The 25,159-nt window shown below is 42.4% G+C and overlaps 1 protein-coding gene across 1 annotated transcript in view; it reads left to right on the top strand.

The window, feature by feature from the left end:
* Positions 1-25,159, top strand: part of LOC139685568 (transforming growth factor-beta-induced protein ig-h3-like) — a 64,304-nt gene that overhangs the window by 18,348 nt on the left and 20,797 nt on the right. The window contains exons 2-3 of the mRNA XM_071582516.1: positions 754-953; positions 6,680-6,761. Coding sequence (XP_071438617.1) covers positions 754-953; positions 6,680-6,761 — 282 coding nt within the window. The remainder of the gene's footprint in view (positions 1-753; positions 954-6,679; positions 6,762-25,159) is intronic.

Raw genomic sequence — 25,159 nt, forward strand, 5'->3', positions numbered from 1 at the left:
ATGTTCCACACCACTTAACATTAGGATTAATAACCACCGCGCCTCGTGCAATCCCTCCTCCCCGTCCGCGGGTCTCCCCATCCCTAAACATGCTTCCCATCATAATACCCCTTTCAACCTGTGCTACAATGTTTCCGTCCTGGCCTCCCTTCCCACATCCGATAACCCTATACAATTAAAAACACTTGAAATGGCATTCATTTACATCTGTATGGCCTATCAGCATCCGGGCCTCAATGTCGTTCACTGATGGGAGTGGCCTAAAATTGTTACTTTGTGGAAGCCCACCCTCACCCCTCCTTCGCCTCCCGTTCTCCCCTTCTCCTGGCCCCCTTCCCTTTCTCTCGCACCCCTCACCTCAACAACTCCAGCAGTCATTACTTCTATATCTTCAGAGGAAGACGGATTGTTTCCGTCGAAATATCAAGAAATAACGTGTGAGTGTTCTTTTTTTGTGTTTCTATATTGTGTGTTACTGTGTATTGTACTATTCGGCACTTCTGTGTTACGTCTACGAAAGCATATATATATATATATATATATATATATATATATATATATATATATATATATATATATATATATATATATATATATATATATATATATATATATGTATATATATGTATATATATATATATGTGTGTGTGTGTGTGTGTACATTTGTATACATTCCTTTCAATCCGCGGTGTACCTTGACTTGTTCATGCGTTTGAGACTCCTGGTGACAACACCCTCTGCTTGATTTCGCAGTCGCGTGCCGAGCATCCCCCTGGCTCCGCACGGCTCCTGGGTGAGCTCGTGGAAGAGCATGGACGGGCTGGGCGATACCTCGGACGAGATGGACGATCCCGAAGGGGACGCTGAGATCCTCCCAGAGGCCATCGGAGGCCCAATCGGCGGGAACCGCGGCACCAGTTGGATCGACTTCTCGCCGTCTATGTTCCAACCATGTGAGTCCACCGCCCGCCGATCCATTCCACGCTATAACTGCAACCAACAGACACAAATGGTTATTTCTGTCGGTGGATTCCATTTGCGTACACGGTGGGTTGGTTCCCAATGAAGATTAGCTGAACGTCTAACGTTACCGTGGAATTCATGCAAAGGTGAATGGAATTCATTGTAGGAGGCGGTCTTATTAAACTAAAATTTGGGCATTAAAACAGGAGATGATTGAATTTTCTTCAGTACTATGAAATGCCTCTTAACATAGATATCCACCATAATACATTTTGAAACAGGGAAGCCGCGAGTTATTTCTAACAATTTCCACATAGAATCTTCAATTTTAAGGGCAAGATTCCTTTTTTATTTGCTTAAAGCTGCCTACCATCCTCGAATTCTCGGGTCCATGTCTTTGGCTGAATACTTGAGCGTATGTGTGCGTGGGTGTTGATCTTGTGGATACCATTCACTGGCCTCGGAAGATGTCCCGAAATGTTACGCGATAAGTGTTGCAATTAAAAAAAAGTATGCTCTGATCCAGTGTTCGTTGCATTCGAACGTTCGTTATCTATCGTTCTGGAGAAAGCATTGGATGAATTTTTTTTCGCTCTTACACTATAATATTCAAAAGCGAACGAATACCCAGCTAAACTTCATTTACAAGCGATTGGTGCATTTACGACAACTGAATAAGGAAAGGGGGAAAATGGATAATGGGGAAAAAAGGGGGAACATTTGTAATAGTTGTGGGGTCTTTTCCTTTCCTAGTTATAAATTGGTTCATAGTGGCCAATGGCAGCCGGATAAATAGTGCTTACACCTTGTCTATGAATAGGAAGAAACACAAATAATTTTCCCTGGGCTATCGCTAATTACAGTATTTTCTTGTCTGCGTTGTCGTCCTTAGCTTTTATTTCTTAGTCATCTACTTAGCTGGAAGTTGTTGACAGCCCTCGGTGACCTAACGGTAGATTAAAATTGAATGATTGATTCCAGAATATGTTGGAAGTGGAATATTGTCTCTCACCGATTAGTTAATTCGATTCCGGCACCAGTGGTCACAGGTTCGATTTCCACCCAGGTGACTTTTCCTCCACGTAGGACTTGCATGTTTGTAATTGTCTTATGTGATATATTCCTGTAAATGTATGGCCAAAAGATAAGGCTGTTTTCTGATTTGTGATAAGAAAAAATATGGGAATATAAATTTTGCGAATAAATTTATAAAACTTTACCATTGTATATGCAAATAAATTTGAGAAAATAAATAATGGTAAAGGAAAAAATAACATGAGATGGTATGCACTGAGAATCTAAATTGGACTTTCATACACCCTACAAGGAGGACAGCTTGGTTCTTAACAAAGATAAGGCTCAATGTTTAGCTTTTAAAGGAATTTTAAAGCAAGTTTGGGGCGCCCGAAGAGTAGAAACATTCAGAACCATAAATATATCCATGTAGATAAAATTATTGTTATCATCTCGACTAATACGGAAGCTTTGCGTTTTTATATTTTATAGTGAGAAAAATGTATGATTTAAAAAAATACCCGACTGTCATAGAGAGAAATAACCGTGATTTTGGGGTGGAAAAATGACCCCCTTCACCATTACTTTTTACAGGGTCCGTACAATAAGTATTGGGACTGGTTACATAAATCAAAATTTATTGCAGTTATCATTACAATTACAAAATAATCTTTAAAATGCATCCCTCCTGCATCGATATATGCTCAGTTCGGCGCGTCTACCACTCGTCAAAAGCCCGCTGGAATTTGGTTTCCGGAATACTGTTGAGAGCCTTTGTCGTCGCCGCTTGAACCGCCTCGATGGAGTCGAACCGATATCCTTTGAGCTCCTTTTGAGCTATCCTTTGAGGTATTAACGCTTTCGAGAAAACCATCTTCCTGGACGCAGTCCAAAATTTCTTGCGAAATTTCCACCCGTGACAGTTTTCGTTCCTCGCTCAAGACTTTCGGCACCAGCTTCGCGCACACTTTCCTCATCGAAAGATCCTCTGTTAAAATGGTGTGGACGGTTCCGACTGAAAGGCCGGTCTCCCCACTGATAAGGGCGATGGTTAAACGAGTCCAAAGCGTTTTTCACTTTGGCCACCTGAGCATTGGTTTGAGCGGTCGTCGGGAGTCCGACGCGGTGCTCGTCTTCGACGAGCACCGCGTCGGACTTGAAACATTTTGTGCCACTCAAAAACTCTTGTGGGGCTTAAGGCATCATCCCCATAAGCATTTTTCATGATTTCAAGGGCCTTCGACGCGGATTTTACGAGTTAAACGCAAAGCTTCACAGCGTAGCGTTGCTCGACGGTGCGCTCCATGCTGGCGTGACAATATCACAAACAATCACACGTCACAAAAATCCACCTCCTGTCTCAACGCATGCCCGGAGGCGACTGAACTAGAGTGCGCCTAAGTGGTGGGGTACTCACCCCTCTACCGAGCCGACCGGTCGGACCCCCATCCACCACTCCGTTGAGGCTACCGCGAACCAGTCCCGATACCTATTGTACGGACCCTGTAGAACCGGAGTTCTCTGAAGGGGCAATTGTCACTGGGAGAAGAGGGAACTACAAGAGAAGCTAGAATAGTATTGTGGAAGAGGAGACATTTTCACGCCCAGAGGCTTTCACGTCGTCATTGCTAGATCGAGAAATCAATGCGCATTCTCCCCATCCTTTGCGCTTGATGTTATTTCAATTTTTATTCATTCGAATCGATCCCGCCATGTCCATAGCCTCTGTTTTAGTGGCTCTTTTACATCTGAGATTCCGAATGGCCACTGTGGCTTCCTTCCGAGATGCACCGTGAATATTTCGCAAGAAATCACGGTTAACCGACTTGATTTCATTCCAAACTCGGCTCGAGCCTTTGGGAAACGGGCATCCATTGCCCACGGCGGGAATGGCCCCTCGCCTTTTGACTTCTCGGGCCCACTGACCTCGACCCCCCGGAGAGAGGGCGGGGCGCCACGCACCCGTCGCCTCTCCCATTGTGATCCATCACGCCACTCGCGTTTCAATCGCTGGACGAGTGCTTCCGGACTTCACTTCCCCCCAACGGCTGCCCAGACTGACCTTATGCATCGCGGGGAACGAGGTCGATACGGGATAACCTCTCAGCGATGCCCGTCTCTGGCGACTAGTCGGGCGGGAGCTTAACGACCTATACGTACTTTCGGCATTAATTGCCCGCGACGTGTGGCAAGGTCACTGCAATTAGCGCTCGCCGTTCATCTTACCCTCGCCGCTCGCTTTCAACACCCTTTTATTTTCCGTCGCAAAATCCAAGAACTCGGGTCAACTCGGAAAGGCAAAAGTACCCCCCCCGAATACTTATGCCTCTTTCGAATGAAATCCTTTCCCGGGCTAGAGTCCCTCACGCCAATTCGAGAGTGATGTGGAATTCGTGGAAGCTTGTAGGCAGACTCGACGCTGATCGAATACCATTGACTTAATCAAATGGATGCCGAAGTTCGATGTCAATCGAATCAGATAGAGTAACCAGTACGTCACAGAGTAACTGGGTGCCGTAGTCACGTAGCATTGGTGGAGTCTATCTCATTATTCATAGTCGACTATGCAGAACAGCCGGCAATCATCGCGGCTGCTGGGAGTCGTTGTCCAATTAATTCCAATGAAGCTTGGAAATTTGTAGTGTTCAAAGATAGGAGCAATTCACCCTTTATTTATCACATCACTGGCAAACATCATCCATTCTCTTAACCGGGTTCACACCCGTAAACTCTGCCACTTAACCAAAAACCGAGGGCGCTTCTAATCCTCACCTCGCCATGTAATCATCAGGGAAGGCGATCGATCGAGCTAACATTACCATGTTTTATGGACTGATAAGATTTTGAGTGAAACCTGGCATGGAAACGACATGTCTGCTGCTAGAGAAATGCGCCTTATTTACCGACCCATTCCCACGAAATCCAGTCAGATATTAGCTTAACCGTGTAATAACCGCCGCCAATAGGTTGCTAACCTCGATCCCTGTCGTGGGAAACCATTTCTGAACATTAAAAGACATGTCGTGTCCATTTTCTAAGCCTATACTTTTAAATTTATAATAGGAGTATTCCATTCACTTTCAAGTTGCCATGCACAAGTAAATGGTTTAACCCAAAAATACGTAAATAACTTAACTAAGTCACGGAAGTCAGTTTCTTCACTTTCGGAAATCGGACAAAACAGCGATTGGATTTAAAGCTGGGATGAAAAGAACGCGGAACGAATCAAAATAATTGCATCACAAATTCGAAATTCAAACGATTGAAATTAATTGAATACAATAATTCAATTGGAAGCTCCTCTTTCTTTCAATAGATGCGTGCTATCAGTATGAAGACGAATTCGATACATTAGAAATACAGGATATTTGTTAAAATAAAGTATATGACCACCATTTTCCCTATTTTTTACGAAATGAACTCATTTTCCCCTAAAAATAATACCTCCTGGGGAAGATAAGCGCTTAAATGAATTTCTTTTGAGGCAGATTTTACGCGTCTTGTATATGATTTCGAAATTTGATTGCGCCTGCTACACAACACCCACTTCCCTCTCTTTGTGGAAATGTTGATCACTTATCTAAGCTTACCCCTTAAGCCGCCGCAAGTGCGTGTGGCAGGGGGTTTTAGGTCACCAGTCAATCATGGACAATCATTTAATCTCTACACAGATATTAGTTCGATCGTGCACTCTGGCAAAGTTAGTCAGCACGAAATAAGCTACTTGCATGCAAAAATATTCAGTAACGGGACAACATTCACATCAGGTACTTTTTTAAATCATTATGAACACAAAGGAACATTCGTTGAATACTTCAGTAACAATTGTTTGAGAACTTTCGACGTTACTGGTATTACGTGAAGACCAATATTATATCGATTTATTTTATAAATCGATCTTATTATATATTAAATCGATCTGATCTTATGAAAACTAAGGATTGGGATCCGGGGTACATGTGCGGGATCTTAGAAAAACTAGGTATATACATATATACTCTCTCTCTCTCTCTCTCTCTCTCTCTATATATATATATATATATATATATATATATATATATATATATATATATATATATATATATATACACACACATCGGAAGACTCCAGACGCCTCTCGGACAACCTAAAATTCACCCGAATTGTGTTATTTTTAGGGTACCAGATCTTCTCTCAAAACTCAAACACAAGAATTCCGGTAACTAGGTGTTATAAAATTAGTATTGAATTATTTTGATAAAATATTTATTGAATCAGGAGTATTTTCGAATAATATCAATATTCTGCCCATAACTCGCCTAGCTGCGCTGATTTACTTGATTTGTTTGTTCTGTAGACATCCAAAATAAAATAAATCGCGTGTTTATTACGAATAATAAATTTTATTATTGAATTCATGGGTCGCGGTAGTTCAGGGGCAGAGCGCTGGGCTACTGACTGGAGGGTTCCGGGTTCGATTCCCGCGCAAGTCTCTGGGCACCCAAGCTATGTGATTTTTCGGATGCCAGATCTTCTTGGGAAACCATAACCGGCACAGGGAAAGGAACTGGCCCCCCTACCCTGGTGTGTGAATTTCACACGCCGTCGGGCTTAGTACTGGATGAACTCTACCATCACCTGCCAAACCGACCTTCGGGTTGACTACTGTGTTTATGGTTTTTTTTCTATTATTGAATTGGTCACGTTGTTCTCTCTGTTTCAGCATTCCCGACTGGATTTGCTGATCTCTTCGGCAGCGGAGGTTTGGGCAGGCCCTTGGTGCCATTCGTCCCTTGGTGGAAGGGGTGAGTCCTTTTGTTCATTCCTTCATAAATTACCTAAGAAAGTCAATCACCTCGGCATTGATTCTCGTGCATAAGTGAACCTGCTTTTTTGCATATCACCATTTGATGTAGCATATACGATAGCCCTGGGGTAAAAACTCCCAAACTTTTGAGCGTTCATGAGCATGTGCCATTACTCCTCAAGGAAGAGAGACTTTGCGATCAAGGTCAACCAAGGTTAGTCTCGTAGCCATCGACCTTCAATTGTAGATGAGCCACTTTCTTCGGTTAATTCACAATGATCGCTCATCTTATGCGTCGTTCCTTATAATTAGGCACTTCGTTTTCCTTCCTCTTGGGGGAGGTGTTCTCAAGTCGATTCGGTTCAACTCATTCATTTCATTCCTGAAATCAATTTTTTTTGGACATTTTTGACAGCGTGAGCGAATTTTTTAAAAAAATGTCTACATCTGTAAAATAATTGTTTGAAATTTCTTCCCTTGACATCGTGCCTCACAGAGACGGGTACGGCTCAAGTGCACAGAGGAAATCGGCCTTTAGTTCATAAACTCATTCACTGATGAATATAGAAGGTAATGATGGCGATTGTTCATTCTTGGGGCTAGGTCTTAGGATGGAGGGTTCCATCGTGGTCCGTCAATTCAGCCGACATCTCATAATCGCCAATTATCATTGCCAGAAGTAATATGACAGCACGATATCTCATTATTGTGAGTACATTTACCGAAGCAGCTTTTGTGGGAGACTCAGGGATTGATTATGGACCATTGAAGCCCGTGTGTTAAAACAGAGAGGAGGTTTAGAGTCGGCTGGAGTCTCCATGGAATTGCACATTCTCCATCTCCATTGAATAGTTTTTCCCCCAGCCGAATACACTTTTAACTATTGCTCGATTATAATAGACAAAATGTTGCTCGGCTTCGTTCCACATTTGGCTTGTTGCTAAGGAAATGAGGGAAATACGGTGCTAACTTGGGTGGGGGGGGGGGGTTCAGGAAGGTATTGAAAATTAAAAATCAAAACATCGGCGCGCACGAGTACGGGTCTGCAGGGACTCGTTGACTCATTGAAGTTTCTGCAGATCGAATTTTGGGCGGGATACCAGTGATGGAAGGGTGTTGTTTCGACATTCTAGGGGGAAGGACGGAATTCACGTATCGCCGCTTGCTCCATTCAACTTCGGAGCCATCATAGCGCGGAACGCTCTGGAACATTCAGATTTCTGTGCGATTTTCAAAGTCGTCCCAACGCGATATTCATATCAGTCTCTTCTTCGCTGCTTGCGTGGCAGTCGAACTACACGCCCCGCTAACGAAATCCAATCCCAAATGCGAATTGTATGTGCGAGTGCCGCTGGCCACTTCGGAAGTCGTTTCCTTACGAGAGGAGAGGTTCCCGTTAGGCGAGGCGGGGAGGGAGAGAGAGAGGCCATCGTTAATGAGCGAGGAGCGAGCACCCTCCCAGCTGACGAGAGAGGAAAGGACGCTCGGGCGAAGATTCCCGAAGGGCCTGAGAGGCCCCCTTGTTACCACGCGGTTTCACCCTAACCGATCACTCCTTGGCCGCGCCGGGCTGGGCTACGGAGCCATCCCCGTCGATCCTTCCGGACGATTGGGAAATTTCGAGAATATCTCCGCCCGGTTTTTAAGTTATCTCTAGAAACATCTTTGCGGACAGCTCAGCGCGAAGAGTGCTTCTAAGAGGTCGGTGTCCCGCGACACGGTCTAGAAAGTTTGTTAAGGATGGCCACGAGTCGTGCTGAATCGGCAGTGTGATCTCCGCCATCGTTACTTCTAAAAGACATAGTATCAAAATACTTGTGGAAATTGGCCGTGTGGTCTTTGATATTGCGTAAAAACCAGGAGTTTCACGATTTACACAGGCAACGAGCGAATGTTTAGACGCCCTGGAGGTGAACTTCATGTCGTTCCATTTCTCGTAACCACAAATAGCGCTCTTCATCCCGTAATTAACTGTTGGGATGCAATTCGTGACCTTTTCCCGAGTGTGAGAGTGCACTTTCGATCGAGATAATCCGACCAGCTTCTTCCATTGCTCGAAATGATTTAAGAAATTAGCTTTTAATTTTTTATGGATGAACAAAAATTTTTGAAAAGCTTTATTTGGTGTCTTCCATGCGTTTCCCCACGGAAAGTGTAAGCATTAGGGTGTATACGTGTGTGTATGACTTTTGGGTCAGAGATTATTCAATATGCAAAGACTTCCGCGCGTTTCTGGATGTAGGAAGTGAAATGAAGGCAATGGGTTTGAATCTATCTATATTTACACTACCCCTCAAGCCATTACAATGACTTGTGGCATGGGATGTTTATTAATTAATTTCATTTATTTATGTACGCTGCAAGCCACCGCTAGAGTGTGTGGCAGGGGGTGATTACACACCAGAATACTTTTACCCAAACATGACCATACCGCGGTCGAGCAATGTTATTATGATCCCCTATCAAGAAGACCATTTGGTCTCAATTTCGCCCAAATAAAGACCACTATCTATCTATCGTTCGTGGAAAAAATCACATCTTAAATCCATCTGTTCCACACTTAATCCTTCTCTTATTTTATTGACATGATCTCTCCTACCGTAGTACAATGGGGGTAATAATACATTTTCAGAATCACTGCTAAGGAGACGTCTTTCCAATTGTGCGAGAGATATTTAATCTGTAATTTAACCTTCGCTCCGTGAGTGATTGCCATCCAAGCTCCCCTAATATTTTGGACGTTACCCCGTCTACCCGACCCCGGTGGCGGCGGGGTATGTAACGTCCTCGTCTGCCATTCCAAGGGTCACGGGTTCGATTCCCACCTGGGTGGGTTTTCCTCGACCTAGGGCTTGGGTGTTTGTAAATTTGACCATTGTTATCATTGATAATAGTCCGATGTAAAAGCTCTACTGTTTTCGGACTAATGCAATATATGTAAATAAATACGCTACTAAGTTTATCATAATGACGTTTTACAAATCTAGCTCCTCGACGCTGCACGCGATCCCATTCGGCAATCAATCCGAATTCGTGAGGATCCCATATACTTGCAGCATATTCTGAATGAGGCCTGACCAGTGATGGATAACATCTCTCTTTCACCTTTTCATCACATTTACCCAGGACTCTTCAAATTAATCCTAATTGTTTTTAGCTTGTACACATATTCCCCGCATGTGTCTCACCCAGGAGTGATCGTGAGTGAGGGTAACGCCCAGGTATTTTGGTTCAGTCGCCGACCATTTCTACTTCTACTCCACTATTTTCACACACATACGGCACCCCGCGATCCATCGAAAGGGCGCGTGGAATGGGATGATAGGACACTCACTATTCGTGCCATGACGTCCGTTATACACACTTCGAATAAAATTGTGTTTGCAACTACTTCGCTGAGAAGACAAATAAGGAAACCCATTTAAGAGGGAAGCAATTCTCAGCGTACGTTTTCTGGCTCCACGATCTACGTTGACGAGGCGAACTTGAAATGGACGCGTCCCGGAAGGTTGAAATCGACCGGAAAGCAAATTACAGCATGGTTTTCACATAATTATTCAAATTAAAGGGTATGAATTCGAAAATGCACACGAATACCCACACTGCGACATCACTCGATGATTTGAGAGCTGAATCATGGGGTAAAGAATACTCATTTCTACTCTTCAGTTTAATTAATCAAGTGTATTCAGATCAAAAGGCTGATTTATTCTTTAAAAAAAATTGGCTTTAATTTTTGAGAACTCGGTGATTCATTTGTGATTTCAATTACAGAATCACCTCACGTAGGCCTTTGGAAAACACAAAGCACTCATTGTGCTCTTTAGGGATGATGAACCTTGGTATTCCCAGCCTGGCACGAATTTCGCATATCTGAAGGTCAGGAGAACACATTGAATTTCCCCTCCTCGGCTGAGTGCGTCATTTGGATGAGAATGAGTCAATTTTTGTCGCCGATGATCAAAGAGGACGTCGGTCACCAGCATGATGTGATTCATTCGTTGGGGGGTACCGTGGATAATACGCATCAGTCCTATTGCCGCCCTACGCCGATGCTGGTTAATCTTGGGAGCCTCTTTCGCCCTTCCTCAGGCCGAAGAAAGTTCTATGGCGGATCGACAATTGATGATCTTCTCATACGCATGGAGAAAAAGCAGTCCTCTCGAAAAAATGTGAATTCGCTGCGCCGAGAAAAAAATTATGCATTGTATTTTTCTGGGCGGTTATCATTCTACTGTAATGAAAACCTACATGACCTTTGAAAAATGCCTTCTATTGTTCTGGTGTTTTTATGAGCTCATTGCCAAATTGTTAAAGAAATTGTTAATTCGAATTATTGCAAAATTTAGCTTTGGAGGCAATGCCTCGTCCCTCAATGCTAGTTTTATGAAATTACTTGATTACCTTGGTGTTACTCGCTTCCCGCTTAAATAGACGTATCAAATCACAGCCAATTGAAGCAAGATTGGCTCATGGAACAATGAGATTTGATCATCCGTCCTATTTTCTTTGATGAAAGCAGCGCATATGTTTTTTTTTCTTTTACGTGATACATCAATTTTATTGACTTTCATGGACATCAATTCTTTCGTAATTGATGACGCTCGAATATCAAACTTTACCATAGACGAATCGAATATTTGAACGAGGTATATAAATATGTTCGGAAGGGTTTCGCAAACACCTTTATAGGTTCTAGTGGATCATGGAGTGAGCAATTTCTCATCTAGAAATTCCAATTGCCCTTGTAAGCAGCTGAGGTAATTGAAGGATTGTGGATAATCTCCTCTTTTTCATTTGATTTTAGGAAGATGCTTAACTAGCGGTACGCATATAATTTATTTACGGTTTTAATCAGATAAATATAGAATAGGATATCATTTTCATTCTCAGTATTAACTTCATAAAGGCGTTATGAGTTAATAGTAGTCCTCTGCCGCACGCTCGCATGTGGCCGCTTACGGCGTTAAATGCAGCTATATTGTTTTCGACCCTAGTGCTTCCGTAATTCAATTTCAGGTTCGCTACTAGGCGAGCAACATACCATTCCTTCTCTCGTCAGATTTCTGATAGAAGTTTAAGGCATAGTAATCTAGCATCTTTTCACTGAAACTTATTAGCATGCGTAAGAATCGCTCATTTTTGTGATAAGATATTTAATACTCCCTGGCGGCAATAATTCCTCTAAATAAGAAAATAATGAAATATACTATTTCTCTTCCCCATATTGAAATACACAAGCACCCTGTATAAATTGCCGAAGTTCTTCGTCGCATTCTTTCTTTCAAGTCCTAGTCGAAATCCTCACCTGATATTTTTCACGGAGAAGATAACGCTTGCTTTTTGCTTGGAAGCAGTCGCGCAAGAAAAAATAATTCCGGTTAATTCTCCCGATTAGTGAACAACCGACCATATCTGCCAAAAAGCCTCACGCGCAAAGCGAGACAATACGCACATTTCTGGAAAACAAGAACATTCAAGGGCACCAAACTTGCATGAATATCAATAGATATTAACTAAGAACAAAACACTCAAACCTCTCCACATCTACCCAATGCCCCGCAAGCCGCCGAAAGGGGCGGGGGGTGCTAAGTCACCACCCGTGAATACTTAATAGTGTACACATATATATGTATGTATATATATATTATTATTTGGTAATCTACCGGTTAAGGTAGGTTTTTGAATGAACATAGTTACTAATTAAATAATTTGTGACTCCTTGCAAAAGCCAACATCAGGTCCCTCTTCATCTCCGAGTACTTTCTTCCTCCACATATAAATATTTTTATTATTAGGCAATCCACCGGTTAAGGTAGGTTTTTGGATGGACACGGCTACTAAATAAATATTTTGTGATTCCTAACAAAATACAAAATCCAGTATCCTACTTTACATCAGGTCCCTCTTCATCTCTGAGTATTTTCTTCCTCCCTTCATCCCGTCCAACATCCCTATCCTGTTCCTTCCCTTTCCTCGTTTGCCTAACATTCTCCCTTCTACAGGGCCGCACCCAAAAGTGGTAGGACTGATTTTTTTACAAGAATTTTATTGACGATATACTTACATCGACTTAATAATCTTCAAAGTATGCTCCTTGACCTGCTACACACTTAGTATAACGTTGCTCCCATTCCCCGTACGCCCGCTGGAAATTCTCTTTCGGGATGCCGTTGATGACCCTCGTCGAAGCCTCTTGAACGGCCTTTATCGAGTCAAAACGTCGTCCCTTGAGCTGTCTTTTCATCAGGGGGAAGAAGAAGAAGTCCGGTGGTGCCAGATTGGGAGAATAGGGTGGGTGCGGCAACGTGGCAACGCCGTATTTGGCCAGGAGCTGTCTGACGACGAGCGCGCCATGGCAGAATTTTCGGCACCATCTTGGCGCACACCTTGCGCATGGCCAAATTCTGTGAAATAATGCGTTGTACGTTGGATGTAGGCAGACCCAACTGGTCTGCAATTTCTTCACTGGTTAAACGTCGGTCTGTGTTCAGCAGTGTCCTCACTCTGTCCACATTCGTGTCGGTTCTTGCCGTCGACGGCCGTCCGGAGCGATGGTCGTCTTCAACGAGCTCCCTACCCTCTTTAAAAAAATTGTGCCGCTAAAATACTGTGGAACGGCTTAAGGCAGTGCCCCCATAAGCCTGCTTGATCATATCGAGGATCTCAGTTGCCGTCTTCCCGAGTTTCGCACAAAACTTCACGGAATAACGTTGCTCTAAATTCAGATTCATTTTGTTTTTCGACGCGGACCAAAAACTTGCTTCACTAAAAATGGTGTCCTCACTCAACGACAGACCGCAGGCGACTGAGGTTGGTGTTGGTCTGTTGCTAAGAGCCCCTTCCACCTTACCCTGCCAGACAGACCCCCCTCCACCGCTCCGTTCGCGCCAGAGAAAATCAGTCCTACCGCTTTTGGGTTAAACCCTGTATTACAGTATTCAACATCCCACCGCCTTCATCCACTTTTCCTGCCTCCATAGGATCTCTCCCAACGAACCCCTTTCTTCGCCCACCATGCCAAGTACTTCCTCATTAGTTTTCTTCTCTGCCCATTTCACCTTCTCCATTCTTCTCCACACCCACATTTCAAGAGCCTCCAATCTACGTCTATCATCCTGCTTCAATGACCACGTTTCCGCACCGTACATAGCTACGCTCCCAATCAAAGTTTTTACGAGTCTTTTCTTAATATCCTTACTCAACGTCCCTCTCATCAACTCCCTCCTCTTTGTGAAAGCCTCTTTGCCTAGCGCATTTTTAAACCCTAACTGATCATCCCCTAAGTAAACATTTCCCCTACTCTCTATCCTTTTGTTTATGATCCTGAGGACAACTTTAGCTACGTGGGATGTAAAACGTATTGTCCTGTAGTCCTCACATAATTTAGCCTTTACCTTTTTCGGAATAGGAACTAAAACTGATCTCACAAAGTCTTCCGGCCAGATTCCTTCCTCATAGATACTACGAATCAGCCCACCTCATCTCTAACTGTCAGTATAGATCTCCTTTTCTTACTTCCCGATAAAGATTTAACTTTGCTATGCAGCGCACCAATTTCACCCTTCCTCTGCAGGCTTTCCATATCCTCGCACTGCATCTTCCACCAGGCTTCTTTTGCTTTATTTGTTGACCGCCTCAATCTATTGTTAAATTCTTTGTACTTCATTTTGCCTAATTCTGTATTCATATTCTTCCATTTTCTCCGCTCATCCATCTTTGTAATCATCTCATCCGTGATCCGTGGTTTCCTAGTCCTTTTAGCGTTAACGGTTCCAATAGTGTCTTTTGCGGCTTTAGACAACCCCTTCTTGATCATTTCCCATTTTTCTTCGATAGTACTAAGCCCTTTACCATCCTCCATGATTTTCTCTACCGCCTGTTTGTATAGTATTCCTTCCTTTTCAACCCATTTAACGCTTCTACATTCCATTTTCTAACTCGCCGCCCCTGCCTTATCTTTTTGAAACGTACGCTATATTTCATAACAACTAAATTGTGGTCTGAGTCCGCATCCGCTCCCGGGAAGCTGTGGGAATTTATCACAATATTCCTAAACCTGTGTCTAACCAGGATATAATCTAGCTGATATCTTCCTGAGTCACCTGGCATTTTCCATGTATACCTGCGTCTTTTGTGGTGTCTAAACAAAAGTGTTGGTGATGACTAACCCCTGTCTCCTGCAGAACTCAACTGCTTTCTCCCCGCGGTCATTCCTCGTGCCTAAACCGTAGTCCCCCACCTCATCACCATCTCTCCCTTCGCCTACCGTCGCATTATTCCAATCCCCCATCACTATCAAATGTTTCCCTGCAGGAACACACGCGATCATGTCCTCTAACTGATCGTATATCCTATCGACCTCTTCTTCCTTATGGTTGCTCGGTGGCATGTATATCTGAATAATAACTAAGTTCGTCGGTTCTGCTTTTATCTCCACTAGTACGAGGGTCATCCGGAAAGTAGTACCCGTTCGTGAAATAAAGACACAAAAGTAAATATTAACAAACATAAAAAATTTTATTTGAAAGAGGATACTTTAAACTACTTCTCAACATAATCTCCAAGCAAATTAAGGCATTTGTCATAACGTGTGACAAGTTTCTGTATTCCTGCTGCATAGTCCTTCGCCGCCAGCTCATTGAGTACGCGAGGGACCCATCTTGCACAAATTTTTGCATAATGCAGATGGTGTTTAACAATTTCATGAACAATTGTTCGAGAAACATTGGGAAAATGCTCACAGATGTCATCAATTGTGACGCGCCGATCGTTCCTCACGAATTCGTCAACTGAGCTCACCAGTTGGTCTGTAATGACAGACGGTCTCCCCGAACGCTCATCGTCGTGTGTGTTCCCCCTCCCCATGTTGAAGTTGCGACACCACCGCCGAACAGACGACTCGTCCATTACATTGTCTCCATACACCTCCTTTAATTGGCGATGAATATCACATGGGCGAACGTTTCTTGCATTGAGGAATTTAATCACTGCCCTCACTTCACAACTGGCGGCGTTCTCAATTTTTTTAAACATTGTAAACAATCACAGAAACAACACAGGCAATGCTAGCGTCACGCAACTTGGCTCAGAGAAGGCAGACAAGCCACTGAAGCTATCTGACCTCGTCCAGCGGCTACTCGCGTCGTCAGCACTTCATGCGGCACGAACGGGTACTACTTTCCGGATGACCCTCGTGTGTGTGTATATATATATGTATATGTATGCATCATATATATATATATATACATATATATACATATATGTTTTTGTATGTGTATATATATATATATATTTTTTAAAGATAATCTAACGGTTAAGGTAAGTTTTTGGATGGGCACAGCTACTAAATGACACATTTTGTGACTCCTAAAAAACACAAAATCCGGCAAACTACTTTATATCAGGTCCCCCTACACCTCTGAGTACTTTCTTCCTCCCTTCTCCCGGCCAACATCCCTATCGTGTTCCTTTCCTTTCCGGGTTTGCCTAACACTATCCCCTCTATTGAAGTCTTCAAAATCCCACTGCCAGTTATTACCCCCTTCATCCACTTTTCCTGCCTCCATAGGATTTCTCCCAACAAAGCCCTCTCTTCGCCCACCATACCTAGTACTTCCTCATTTGTTTTCTTCTCGATCCACTTCACCTTCTCCAATCTTCTCCAAACCCACATTTCAAAAGCCTCCAGCATACGTCTACCCTCCTGATTCAATGACCACGTTTCTGCGCCGTACATAGCTACGCTTCATATCGAAGTTTTTAAGAGTCTTTACTTAATACCTTTACTCAACGTCCCTCTCATCAACTCCCTCCTCCTTGTTATAGCCTCTTTGCCCAGCGCAATGCTTTTTCTTAAGTTCCTACTACGTAGTTTGACCGTGTTGGTCCAAAACACTTACGAGTTACGTAAACTGTTCTACCAGCTCTAGTTTTTGCCCTCCTGTTTTACTGTTTAGCTTAGCCTTTTTGTTTCTAGAAAATGGCATAACCATTGTTTTATTAATATTGATTCTCATCCCATAACTGTCGTACTGAACTTACAATTCGTTCAGCAATGCTTACAACCCCTTGGCTGACTGACAAACTAAAGCGTGGTCATCAGCGATCCTAACTGATTTTACGAATTCCCCGCCCACTTTCCTTCCTACTTCCATTTCTTCCCATGCTTCTTTAATCTTTTCCTCTACAAACAGGTGAACAGCAAAGGTGATATTGGGGAAACCTGCCTTCCACCTCCTCCTAACACCTATCTAACATCTATCCGGACTCCCCGTTTCCCACCCGCGCCTGAGCAGTCTGAGACATGTACAGGTTGCGGATTAGCCTCCTTTCCCTCCAATCTATTCCTATTTTCTGCAATATACTCATTAGTTTTCTCCAATTCACTCTATCAAACGCTTTTTCGAAATCTACGAAAAAGTAAAATACCTTCTGGTTGTATTCTATATATCTCTCGATTAATAATCTTATTACTGTAATGGCATCACGCGTACCTCTCCCCTTCCTAAACCCAAACTGGTCAATGCAACAATTTCAGATTGTAAAAATCATTCGCCTTGACTGGGATTCGAACCCAGATCCCTCAAAATCCGGTCGAGTGCTTTAGCCACTTAAGCTACCAAGGCATCCTCTTAAACTTTGAAAATTTGGGGCTTTTAAAGGAACAAGATGTTATGACGAAATACCGTACATACAATGTTACAGGCATTCGTAGTCGTGCGCGAGGCGCCACAGTCCACGAGGTTAAAGCCAACTTTAAACACTTATGTTGTTTTCACTTTGACAAATTCCAAAGAAACTGCGGGAGATGCCGCAAAAATAACTTTTAACGGAGTCATCCGCTAATGTGCATTTCAATGCAACAATTTCAGAGTGTAAAAATCATTCGCCTTGACTGGGATTCGAACCCAGATCCCTCAATATCCGGTCGAGTGCTTTAGCCACTTAAGCTACCGAGGCGTCCTCTTAAACTCTGAAATTTCGGGGCTTTTAAAGGAACAAGATGTTGTGACGAAATACCGTACATACAATGTCACAGGCATTCGTAGTCGTGCGCGAGGCGCCACAGTCCACGAGGTTAAAGCCAACTTTAAACACTTATGGTGTTTACACTTTGACAAATTCCAAAAGCACTCGACCGGATATTGATGGATCTGGGTTCGAATCCCAGTCAAGGCGAATGATTTTTACACACTGAAATTGTTGCATTGAAATGCACATTAGCGGATGACTTCGTTAAAAGTTACTGTTGCGGCCTCTCCCGCAGTTTCTTTGGAATTTGCCAAACTGGTCATTACCTAAGTAATCATTCGACCTATCTGGCATGGGTGACCCTACCAGGAGCAATAATTATTACTCCAGCCAGCACAGCTCTAGGGGTCATCGGAACGCACAAGCCCTTCCACCACGTCAAGGTTGTAGTCCGGGGAGGGATATATATATATATATATATATATATATATATATATATATATATATATACACATATGCGCGGGTCACGGTAGTCCAGTGGGTAGAGCGTTTGACTGCCGACCGGAGGGTCCCGGGTTCGATTCCCGGGCAAGACACTCCGGGCACCTGCAGTTCCACCAAAGCTATGTGATTTTTCGGGTACCAGATCTTCCTGGGAAACCATAACCGGCACAGGGAAAGGAACTGGCCCCCCTAATCTGATGTGTGAATTTCACTCGCCGTTGGGCTTAGTACTGGGTGAACTCTACCATCACCTACTAAACCGACCTTCGGGTTGATTACTGTCTTTATATATATATATATATATATAAAGACAGTATAATTTATATATATATATATTTGATTCGTAGTATCTATGAGGAAGATATCTGGCCGGAAGACTGTGAGATCAGTTTTAGTTCCTATTCCGAAAAAGGTAAAGGGTACATCATGTGAGGACTACAGGGCAATAAGTTTGATATCCTACGCAGCTAAAGTTTTTTTCAGCATCATAATCAAAAGGATACAGATTAGGGCAAATGATTATTTAGGGGATGATCAGTTAGGGTTTAGGAAGGGGAGAGGTACGCGTGATGCCATTGCAGTAATGAGATTATTAATCGAGAGGAATATAGTGCACAACCAGGAGGTATTTTACTTTTTCGTAGATTTCGAAAAAGCGTTCGATAGAATGAATTGGGAAAAACTAATGAGTATATTGCAGAAAATAGGAATAGATTTGAGGGAAAGAAGGCTAATACGCAACCTGTACTTGTCTCAGACTGCTCAGGTACGGGTGGGGAACGAGGAGTCTTTATGGGCAGTGTTAGGAAGAGGTGGAAGGCAGGGTTGCCCATTATAACCGTTGCTGCTCAACGTATAAATGGGGGAAATGATTAAAAAGGCATCGGAAGAACTGGAGGTAGGATTGAAAGTGGGCGGGGAATTCGTAAAATGAGTTAGGTTTGTTGATTATCGAAGCTTTAGTTTGTCAGTCAGCCAAGGGGTTGCAAGCATTGCTTAGTGAATTGGAAATTCAGTGCGACAGGTATGGGATGATAATCTATATTAATAAATCAAAGGTTATGCGATTTTATAGAAAGAAAAAGGCTAAGCTAAACATTAAAATAGGAGGGCAAAAACTAAAGCCGGTAGAACAGTTTACGATTATCGGTAGTGTTTTGGACCAACACGGTCAAAGTAGTAGGGACGTAAGGAGAAGAATTGCGCTAGGCAAAGAGGCTTTCACAAAGAGGAGGGAGTTGATGAGAGGGACGTTTAGTAAGGATATTAAGAAAAGACTCGTAAAAACTTTGATATGGAGCAGAAGAATGGAGAAGGTGAAATGGACAGAGAAGAAAACAAATGAGGAAGTACTTGGTATGGTGGGCGAAGAGAGGGGTTTGTTGGGAGAAATCCTATGGAGGCAGGAAAAGTGGATGAAGGGGGTATTGACCGACAGTGGGATGTTGAAGACTGTAATAGAGGGGAGAATATTAGGCAAACGAGGAAAGGGAAGGAACAGGATAGGGATGTTGGACGGAATGAAGGGAGGAAGAAAGTACTTAGAGATGAAGATGGACATGATTTAGAGTAGGACTCTGGATTTTGTGTTTTTTTAGGAGTCACAAAATGTTTTATTTAGTATCTGTGTCCATCCAAAAACCTACCTTTACCGGTAGATTGCCTATATATATATATATATATATATATATATATATATATATATATATATATATATATATATATATATATATGTATATATATATATATATATATATATATATATATATATATATATATATATGTATATATATATATATATATATATACATACATACATAAATATATACCCGTACATAAATATATATATATCTGTGGGTCGCGGTCGTCCAGGGGTAGAGTGTTGGACTACTAACCGGAGGGGCCGGGCTGGATTCCCGGGCAATTCTCTCTGGGCACCCTCAGGTCTTCCTGGGTAACCATATTCGGCATAGGGTAATGAGGAACTGGCCCCCCTACCCTGCCGATGTGAGATATTCACACGCCGACGGGCTTAGTACTGGGTGAACTCTACCACTTGCCAAACCGACCTTTGGGTTGATTACCATGTATACATAGACTAAGAAGCCCTGCACCTTTCTAAAAGGTCTTGAGACTAGCGCACTCTGTTTTTGACTCAAGGTGGCCAACTCATCATGCTTATGCTCTTCTCGTGGTAATTTTTATCAAATCTAAATCTACATAATACCCCACAAGGGCGTGAGCGGGGGTGTTAGGTTATCACCCGCAGAAGAGAATAAGACCACTTGCTAAACCAACAAATTTCATGCCAATCTCCAACCACAGAAGGGTACATACGCATTGAAAAATGTTTTTATCTTACACACATGCAAATAGAATTCTATACCATTAACTATCATTGCACCAACGAATGTACTTTATGTCTACGCAGCGTTTAATCTTGTCCTGAGTTTTACTTCGAGTGTCTTTGCTGTTTCTATCATGACGTTGATTTTTTATTATTATGATTCCTGATCGTCCGGGGAAAAAAATAACATGAATCTATATGTATTGGAGTGAAATCTGATGAACTGTACAACGCCAAAGCTACAGTTTTTGAGCAAAAGCTCCGGACGGCAAAGGTATTGAAGAGCCAAAAGAAACCTTCGCAAGGAGGTCTTAAAAATGCGAATTCGTCTCCTTCGGATTTTTAAATGGAAATACCAATATGCCAAATTTAGGCGAAAAATGTTGAACCAAAGAATGTCGACGTAAGAAGTTGTTCTCACATTGCATAAAATCGATCGGCGAACACCTTTCTCGACTGTCGAAATCCCTGCACGTCCAGTTCACAATGAGGGGTTTGCATTTCCAGTAATCTTAAATGGATCTTTGACACCTCGCACCTCCTTCCTCCACCAAAGTGACCACTCTCATCCTGTGTCTACGAGGGAGTCGTCGTCTTTTTAAGTTCAGCTGACGCGTTGCTTTCGAGGATTTTAAATGGGTCCCGGCTGTGTCGTTCCTCTTCCTATGCGAGTTCTTCTCCTCCCCTTCTTTGACGTGGCTGTCCCGGTTTTCTGCACGACCCCCTTTGTCACGAAAGAGAGTGCTTGATAGCGATTTGTAGATGGAGAGGGTGGGTCGCTTTCCTCGCCCTCCCTTCACTCCCCCCTCCCCCTCCTCCGGCTGACCTCTGCGAGGGACGCAGTGCATTAGACACGGCGCTAATGGAGGCGCAATGGCCAGGCTTACGTCACGTCCCATGCACTTGTGGCGGTCGTCCTCATCCCGTGAATGTCGCTCTCGTCTTCTCCACTCCCTTCCAGAACCTCCCCCCCCCCCGCACCGGCAGAGGAATTTATTTAACATTAAATTTGGAAGACTTAAATTAAAGCAGGTAGGACGTTTCACTGATAATGGAAGTTTATCAGGCGAAATTACGAAGTGTTATGGACAATAATAAAAGCATTAATTAGGCAAAGATGCCGTTACAAGGTACATGAATACGTCGATGAATATTACCCTAAGTAAATGGGAGAAAAGAGGGGAAGAGAGGATAAGTGAAAACATTCCTATGGAGCTTGGTTTGGTCTGGCTCTGAAACCGCAATTGAGGTTGGAAGGTGCGTAGATTGGAAGCATCTGAGAGCGTATGCGGGAAGAATGGGAAAAATTAAATAGAAGAAAATGACAGGAAAGAAAACAAGCGAAGTGCAAGAGGCGGCAGGTGGCTGAGAGAAGGTTGTTGGGAGAAATTCTAAAAAGGTGGGTGACGTCCAGTTCTTCAGGGACGACGATACGCTGAATAACATGATAGAACGAAGAAGGTTGGGTAAGTGGTGGAGAGTGGAAAATAACGCGTATTTTGGATTGCAGGAAGGAAATGCGTAGAGTTGAAAATGTGAGTTTTCGTGTTTGGTGAGATGTTTGGGAGCGCTTGTTCCGAGGGGTATCCACCAGCATACCTTGGCTTGGCAGATACGGCTAATCTACAACTACGTCTAAACAATACCCAGCAAGCATTCGCAAGGCCATGTGGGAGGAGGCCATCCATTAGGGGTTAGGTAGAATAAGGGGCTATCTAGTCTTAATGTCACCCCAATGAAGACCTTTTGTTCATTTTATTCAAAAGGTAGGATGGCTGGTAACCTAACATCTCCTGTGGAATACAATGAACTGCGCTTTGTCAAGTGAGGATTGGGTTGAGCCCTCAAGATGAGAGAGACAAAACTGGAGAATAAGTCAGTTCAGGTTCGACCAATGGGGAGGGCGATCGGAAGGTTCCGGATGTTTCAAACGGTCGACGCCCTTTTGCCTTACATTTGACTTTCCTTGTCCTGTGCCTCATCAATTGAAAGGCTTGCCCCGAAACCAAGCAATCATGCACCTCATTGCCCGCGTTGAAAAATTATCATACTTTTTCTGCTTCCTCCCAATTTCATGACTGAATGCAAACTTTTTCTTAAAATCAATTCCGAAATATTTTTCTTTCTCCCTATGAACGGCTATCATATGAACACATCCAATCTTCAGCCTAAATTCATTTGAAACAATTTCCAGTTGAGTTAAACGCATAAAATACTTAGATTAAAATGAGTATAACATTTTTCCGGGATGATTTCACTTCAAAATTGCGACTCTTACCTTTCTCCTTGCCAAACTCCCACCACCCCTCCGAGCCGGTGTCGAAGGTTTATCAAAAATTTATTTCCGAAAAAAAGCAGCGCGGCTGCGTAGCGTGTTTCTAAGCTAAAAATGCGTAAACCAACGAGAAAAGATTTCAAAGAGGTAAAACAATGAATACCAGATAGTTTTTCACTTGAAATGACATTAGGTTTGTATTTCCGAACCCTTAGTTAGTTGGGGTGTTAGCTAAATCTGGAGGTGTGCATCATTTAGCTTTTAGGTTTGGATTTGTGGCAGGAAGGTAGAGTGTTTTCAACCCTTTATTCCGGGAGTCTTACAAAGTTCTTCTGGGAGTAGTGAGCCATTAAAAGTATTACCCCAAGTAATAATTACCCTTTCGACGAGGTGTGGTCACCTTATGTGAATTGGAAAGTAATACATGAATTTATATGCATGTATGAATCTATTTTTTTCCTTCTGACGAATATATAATATATTAGGCATATCATATTTACATACTTAATGTCTAATTTTTATTATTATGGACGATTGGACGATTTCATGAGGAAACTATATTTTTCAAATAGATGGCTTATTTTCACTAGTCTTGTCGCACCAAACCTCCTTGAATGTTTTCTGTGTCTCATTAAGTCTTCGGCTACATGTCAGCTCATACCAAGGTCGGGAGAACGATTCACTCTTCGGGCAGGGAAGTGGTGCGTGATTTGGCACGTGGGCTATAGAGAGGAGTGAAATTAAAGCGAGCTCTTTGAACCGTCAATTGCAACTCATCCACAATGTGTAGATAAAAACTAGGAAACGGGCTATTTTCAGACCCGAGCGAGGTTGATCAACAGCGAAAAGAGCAGTTTAGTGTTAATAGGCACACGTGTTCGCTTCTCTTGTGGCAAATTGTATTTTGAAAATCAGTTCTATGCATTGATTCGCTGTGATCTGTAAATTCAGGTAACATGGGCGTATAACTTTCACTCAACCGGAAGATCAACCCAGATGAAAAATTATACTGCCGATCGTATTTACGCATCAAGTGGGTTGTAATTTGAGAAAAGTTAGTTAAGTTAACTAAGTCAGTGAAATTAGTTAATTAAGTCAATAGTCAATTATGGAACTTGGATGATGGATGTCTTAGGATAGCGATGAAGTGTGAGCGGAACATTTTTATTAAAATTATTGTTATTAATTGGAACAAATGGAATTAACTGGATGAAGTCCTAACTGATCATGCATTACGATGAATGGATTTTGCTTAAAATTCGTCTTCTTAATTTTTTTAAATGGCACCAGATGCTCTTATTCGAGGCAGTCCGTCAAACGTATTTCTGTTGAGAAAATGTACGTTGATTATCTATTGACACCTTGGCTGCGAACATTTATTGTGCCGCTGAAATGTTTATTGGCCTGCCAGTGGCTCACCACCTCGAGCACGCAAGCAAATGATGAAAAATGAACGTTCACATTACTACGTCACTTCCTTTATATTCCAGTAGCAACATACATAGTTATATAACACTGCTATATGTTGATTGAGGGGATACCTGCTCACGCTTAAATTCCCCTTTTGTCTTCAATCGCCAAAGTTACTCGATGTGAGATTTTTTTTAAACAGTTATTTACATAAACTCTCAAGTATCCAAAACATACATAATAATACATTTGGAATTACACACTTAACCATTCACAGAATACACAGAACATTAGAATTTAGGCACTTCGAGTACAATTAGTACATATTTTCACATTAATCAGCACAAGTACAGAAACATACAACATAATGTATACAGATAAAAATAATTTGTATCGTGAATGTATGATATATTTTGATTTTTCGCCTAGTTGTAGAGCACGTTAAATAGGAAAATTTACACTGACAGTAAAACGCGTTAGATGTGTCTGCTTACACTTACCACTCATGGTCCGCTTAATTACCACTCATGTGACGAAATCAAATAGGAGTTTACAATTGGTCTTTAAGCAGAATAATACTATTTCGCGCAATTTAATTTTCTTCACCGCCATGTTATACCATATTTCTAGTCTTGTTTTTTCATGACGGATACATTCTTCAATTCTGTGTTTGGCGGTGTCCTCTGTTAAGCAGATATCACATAGGTTAGTTCTCGATTTCCCAATTTTGTGAAGGTAATTTGAAAAATTTCCATGGCCTGATAGCATTTGGGTACATTTGTGTGAAAGGTTGATTTTTAGTTTTAATCTATCGCAAATAACAGGGAAAATGTCCTTTGTGTATGAGCCTTTATCGCTGTTATCCCAGTCAGATTGCCACTGAATG

Source organism: Hetaerina americana, unplaced genomic scaffold (assembly GCF_022747635.1).
Source record: "Hetaerina americana unplaced genomic scaffold, ioHetAmer1.1.p SCAF_116, whole genome shotgun sequence".
NCBI lineage: Eukaryota > Metazoa > Arthropoda > Insecta > Odonata > Calopterygidae > Hetaerina > Hetaerina americana.